The 5986-nt window shown below is 50.8% G+C and overlaps 1 protein-coding gene across 1 annotated transcript; it reads left to right on the forward strand.

Moving 5' to 3' along the window:
- The first annotated feature begins 207 nt into the window (after positions 1 to 207).
- On the forward strand, positions 208 to 1707 carry LOC101569950 (mastin-like). The gene is made up of 5 exons (XM_012513968.2): positions 208 to 268; positions 398 to 578; positions 765 to 1039; positions 1149 to 1309; positions 1398 to 1707. The coding sequence occupies exons 1-5, from the start codon at positions 208 to 210 to the stop codon at positions 1566 to 1568; spliced, it is 849 nt and encodes a 282-aa protein (XP_012369422.1). The 3' UTR covers positions 1569 to 1707.
- Positions 1708 to 5986: the final 4279 nt, after the last annotated feature.

Here is a 5986-nt window from a genome sequence, read left to right on the forward strand (position 1 = left end):
ACACATACTCCTCTATTTCTCTAGCAGGGTTGGCACACCACCTACCCACATCCTGTGACAGAGGATAAATGAGGCCCAAAGGAGACACAAGGGAGGGGAGTGTGACAGAGTTCAGCTTACTCGGCAGACTGAGCCCCTGTCCTCTGGTCTGCTGGCTCCATAGCTTGTATTTGGGGTTTGAGATTTCTCTTTTCAGGTTGCCACAGGATGCTGTGGCTACTGCTCTTGACCCTTCCCTGTCTGGGGGACTCCATCCCCACAACTCCTGGTAAGTCCTGACCCCACCCTCCCTGAGTGTTCACAGGACCACTCCTGGGGCTGTCCGCTTCCACTTGCCTACTCTGAGTCCTGAGCACCTCCATCCATCCCCTGACGACAACCCCACCTATTTCCTCAGACCCTCGCCCACAACAGGAGCTAGCAGGCATCATTGGGGGCTGCCCTGTCTCGGCCATGAGGTTCCCATGGCAGGTCAGCCTGCAGTTCTACAGCCAGTTCAACCACCGGTGGGAGCACATCTGCGGGGGCTCACTCATCCACCCACAGTGGGTGCTGACTGCTGCCCACTGTCTCGATCCGTGAGTGTGGCTGTCCCTGTCCTAGGCTGGGTGCAGGGTGACCAAGAGGGAGACCGAATTGCTGAGCCCTTCCCAGGCTACAGGAAGTCTTGGCCCAAGAGTCTGGCCCAATCCCTGCAACTGTGCTCAGCTCAGCCTGCCTGTCCTGTAGACCTCCCTGAGGGTCTCGTGGTGTCCCCTCCCCAGGGAGGAGCTGGAGGCCTGTGCCTTCAGGGTCCAGGTTGGGCATCTGAGGCTGTATGAAGATAACCATTTGATGAAGGTGGCTGAAATCATCCGCCACCCCAAGTACAATGAGAGCCTGTCTGCCTCCGGAGGTGGGGACATTGCCCTACTGCGACTGGAGGCCCCTGTGGTACTATCAGAGGACATCTACCCCATCTCCCTCCCTGAGGCCTCCTGGAATCTTTCCTCAGGGAAAACCTGCTGGGTGACCGGCTGGGGTAACATCAGAGTCAGACGTAAGGACTGGCAGACTTCATGGTCATTCTTTATTCACTGTTGGGAACAGGTGCAAAACCCCCCACCCCTACCTCCACCCCATGACTCTCACCTGGCCTCTCTCCACAGAGTCCCTGCCCCCACCCTACCATTTACGGGTGGTATCAGTCCCTATTGTGGAGAATGAGGTCTGTAACCAGCAGCACCAGAACTCTTCTTTGAAGAATGCTTGTGAGGTCATCAAGGATGATATGCTCTGTGCTGGACATAAGGGCCGTGATTCCTGCCAGGTGAGCCCTGCCAAGCCTATATCTCTGTCCCTCCCAGCAAAGTGTGGGGAGGACACTGGAGGGTACAGTGTGTCTCATGTCTCTTCAGGGTGACGCTGGGGGTCCCCTTGTCTGCGCATGGAACTGCACCTGGGTGCAGGTAGGCGTGGTGAGCTGGGGTTTCAGCTGTGGCCTTCGTGACCTTCCTGGGGTGTATGCCCGTGTGATGAGCTATGTCTCCTGGATCCATCACTACGTTCCTCTGTTCTCTGGGCCCTAGATGGGGCATGGATGGGGTCTGCCTGGTGGAGGAGACCCTTAGTCTGCTTCTTGACACTCCCAGTTCTTCTCCTCAATCCAGCCTCACCCTCCCAAATGTCCTCATCCACCAGTGCGATGGGTTACCCCTGTCCTCCTCCTCTGAGTTCCCTGGGCCTCTCTGAACTCTGGGAGGCAGGCTCTGAGTTAGTGTCTCTGGGAAGTGGGTTGGTGTCAGATGAATGGCCAAACCTCCTGCTTACCTATTTCCTATTAAACTGTGGATTGCCGAATTGATCTCTGTTTGGACTCAGCCTCAAAGTGGCTGGGAGGCTGGGCTGGAGGAGAAGAGGTTATCCTGGCCAGTGCCCTAAGATCCTTTACCACTCTACATTGTTGCCATCAAAGAGGATCAGACACACAGCATGGATGCTTTGGGGCTCACCCCACTGGCACATTCAGGTCCCATGCAGAACTCAGCTTGGGAGGGGGGTCTCACCTACAATATTTCTGTCTTCATTCAATGGTGCCAGGGTGACTAGTTTTGAGTTCACGTGGCCATTCAATTTAAGGCTCAAATGTTAAGTATCTCCCCATGGTCAGTGAAATCTGACCAGAATCAGCCTAGGGTGGTCCCCCTGCTGCTACTCACCAGAACACTGAGACCTTGACTCTTGGGGAGCCTCTGGTGCCCACTGGCATTGGCTGGTCCCTTGCTGCCCTGTTCAGAGCCCAACAGAGTCCTGTCCTCAGAACCGTGGAATACACTGGGGCCACAATGGCTAGACTTGTCCTTGCTTCCATTGATCTAGGGAAGTCCTCTCACCTCCCAAAGCACAAGTTTCCCTCTGGGGACCAAGAAGCCCTTTCCAGTTCCCTAGAGAGACAGGAAGAAGGTGGGACACACTGCCCCTAATGGCTCCTTGTCACCAGTGGATCTTCCACTGGAGTGCCTTGTTCCCACATCTCTTGTGCTGCTGTTTCCTCAGTCCCCAGGGGCTGGCTCAACCAGTTCTGGAGGGTCCCATGCCCCAAGGAGGAGACTTAAGAATGTAATGAGACATGGTTAGTGTAATGATAAAGAAGGGCCCATGATTTAGGGCTCTCCTGGGCAGTAGAGACTCCATGGGGACAGAGCAGCTATCTATACAACCAGGGCTGGGCACCAGACCCCAACTCCATTCTGGCTCCTGATCCCGCCATGTCTGAGGGGTTCTCTGCCTGTGAGTCAAGTTCTAAGTCTCACCCAGTGTTTCTACTTATTGTCTTTGGACCTGGAGTAGGGTACAAGCTGACCCCTACATGAGAATGATCAGGTTTGCCCTGGGCCCTAGGGAGGGACTGAGAATGGGGGCCCAAGTTGGCTTTAGGTAGGGCCTCCTGGATCACTGGTAGCTCCTCACTCTGATTGCCAGACCACTGCCTAGGGACTGAGCTTGTAGGCATGATGGGGCATGATGACTTCCAGGAAAGGGCCCTGGCAGGTTGACCTAAGGCTCCTCAACAAAGAAAATGACCAATGGGAACATAAATTTGGGATCCTATATCTACCCTGTGGGTGCTGACTTCCCCCTGGGGGGAGGTGTGAAGATGAGGAGAAAGTTGAAGCAGCTGTGTGGAGGGGCAGTGTCTTGGGTGGGCAGGTGACCCAGGTTTCAGGCCGTACAAGCCCAACTTGGAGTAGTGAGCCATAGGTGCTTCTGCTCTGGCCTGGTTGTGCCAGCTCATGCCACCATCACAAAATCTGACTCCCTTTCTGCAGCTGAGCAGAGATAACATGGAATCCCAGAATTTCCTGCGCCCCACCATTTCTGCCCTCGGATGGCTGGCCCAGTCATGCCTGCCATCATGTCATGGCTGCTCTACTGGTTCCCAGGGGTAGGGGGCTTCTAGACCAGTCCTTGGTCCATACCTCACCCCCAGTCCCCTGCCTTCAAGTACTTCTGAAGTTCTAGGCAACTTGCTAAGTCCTGGGATAAATAGCTTCCCAGGCCCTGGCCTGAGTGGAAGGGAGGCTTCTAGAAGCCACACACGGGGTCAGAGTGTGTATTCCATCTTCTGCTTCCTCTCCCGACCCTTGACAAGTTGGATGGGTGTGTTACCTGAGCTGTCAGACATGGCCACCAGTACCTGTATGGATGGAACTTTGGGGTCAGGTCCTGCCTCATTTCCCACCCTCGAATGATGCAGAGGCTTCTCCTGCCCATATCCAGAAAGAATCCTGGATGCCCAGAATCCTATAGAGTCAGCGGCCTGTGTATCCAAGCCATTGAAGTAGAGACAGGGGAATGGGGCAAGGATCAGGGTCCACTGGGCCTAAGCTGAGCTGAAGGAGTTGGGACTCCACTGGGAGATAACCAAGAGAGGGTGCTTGAATTTGACACAGGTTAGTGACAGCATAGGTGCAGGTATCTAAAGATGTCTTGCAACATTACAGTTGAAGCTGGGAGCAGCTGGGTGCTGGGTGGAGATACCATGGTGGCCAATAGTTTGGGACCATCCTCAGGGTCCTCATATAACACAACAGAAGGAACTAGGGGTGCTGAGGTCATATGGCCAGAGCCAAAGACACCTAATGGAGGCCTTTGTCCCTGGCTATGCCCAGACTTGAACAAGCTGCAGGGATACAGAAGACCATCAGACAGTGAAACAAAAATCATTTATTTTCTCCTTCTGCTCACATTAGAACATACCCCCAAAGCTGGGCATGGGGCATACATCTGTAATCCCAGCACCCTGGGAAGCAGAGGCAGGGAGATTGCAATTTTAATTCCAGTTTGAGCAATATAGTGAGACCCTATCTCAAAATAAAAAAATGAAAAAAGGCTAGGGCTGTAGCTAAGTGTGAAGGCTCTGGGTTTCATTCCTCAGCACTACACACACACACACACACACACACACACACACACCTTCAGATGTGACCTCTGGCCTGCTCCTACACAGAGTCTTAGTCCAACACAACAGGCAAGAGTTCTGGGCATGAACACCAGTTCTGCTTAGGACAATAGGGACCTGTCTAATCTACATTTCATCCTTGAGTACATTTTGGGCCTTATTTCACTAGACTCTCATCAAGCTCCAGCATAAGGATGGGAAAGGGAGTGTGGCCCCTACAGGTATATACCTCAGTTATATTTTCAGTCCAGGCCTCCCTGTGCAGGCAGACTCTGAGTGCTGTCGTGTGTGTGTGTGTGTGTGTGTGTGTGTGTGTGTGTGTGTGTATCTTTACAGTCTGAGTATGCATGGGTGTGTATTCATGTGTGTATATGTGCCCTTATAAAGCCATGCCTGTGTATGATTATATGTTTGTATGCGTGTGTGTGCATATGCACAGGCAGCCTCCAAGTACTGTTCTTCAGGTGCACACATGTGTGTACATCTATGCAGTGTTAGTGTGCATGTGTGTGTATGGATGCATGCATATGTACCTTCCACAGCTGTGCACAGGTGCCTGTGTATACGTATGTGCATACATGTGTGCAGTTTCTGTGTATATGAGTGCAAAAGAGTGTGGGCATGAATGTGCATGCATGTGCCTCTCTGTCTATGTGGCTATGTGTACATGTGCACATGCATCCATTGAGTTGCAGATTGAATCAGTCCCAACATAAATAAAGATAAAATATATATCACATGTAACTTTCATATATATGAATGGGGGCTAATCACAACTAAACATCATGCAATGTATAACATTTTCTCAAAAATCACAATTGTCTAAATTTGCGAGAGGGTCTTGAAAATACACCTGTAGTTACATGTATGAAGTATTGATTTCACTACCTCCATTAACAGCGCCCCCAAAAGATACTGAGCCTGGTTGTCTGCCTGCTGAGTTCACTTCCAGTTGCTTAGAGTCAAAAACAAAAACAGGCCACAACAACCATCTGGTCAGTCACCCTTCTGAGTGTGCACTCGGGAAATGAAGTCACCACACGAAAGAGACACCTGCATGGCCACGTTTACTGTGTACCATGACGGGATATGGCACCAGCTTGGGTGTCTGTCAGTGGGTGGGGGAATAAAGAAAATGGACAGTACAATGGAGTATAACCTATGCAGCCATATAGAAGAAGGAAATCCTGTCCTTCATGGGAAAGTGGGTGGAGCTGGAGGGCATCGTGTTACATGAAACAAACCAGACAGAGAACCTAGGAATGTTTTCTCATATGTGGAAACTTAAAAAAATAAATAAATAAATAAATAAATCACTTGAAAGTAGAAAGGAACTGTTAGAGTCTTGGAAGAGGGCTGGGTGTGAGGGAGTAGAAGGAGCAGTGATAGACACATATTGTCACCATATGACATGTACATATATGAAAATAAAAATGAATTGAATTAATTTTCATGACTAATATACATAAATAATAATAAAAGGACAGGCAGAGCTGTCATTTTTATTGATTTACCCATTAAATTTAGATATAACAAATATATATA

The sequence above is a fragment of the Octodon degus genome, unplaced genomic scaffold (genome assembly GCF_000260255.1).
Source record: "Octodon degus isolate 3935 unplaced genomic scaffold, OctDeg1.0 scaffold00021, whole genome shotgun sequence".
NCBI classification, from domain to species: domain Eukaryota; kingdom Metazoa; phylum Chordata; class Mammalia; order Rodentia; family Octodontidae; genus Octodon; species Octodon degus.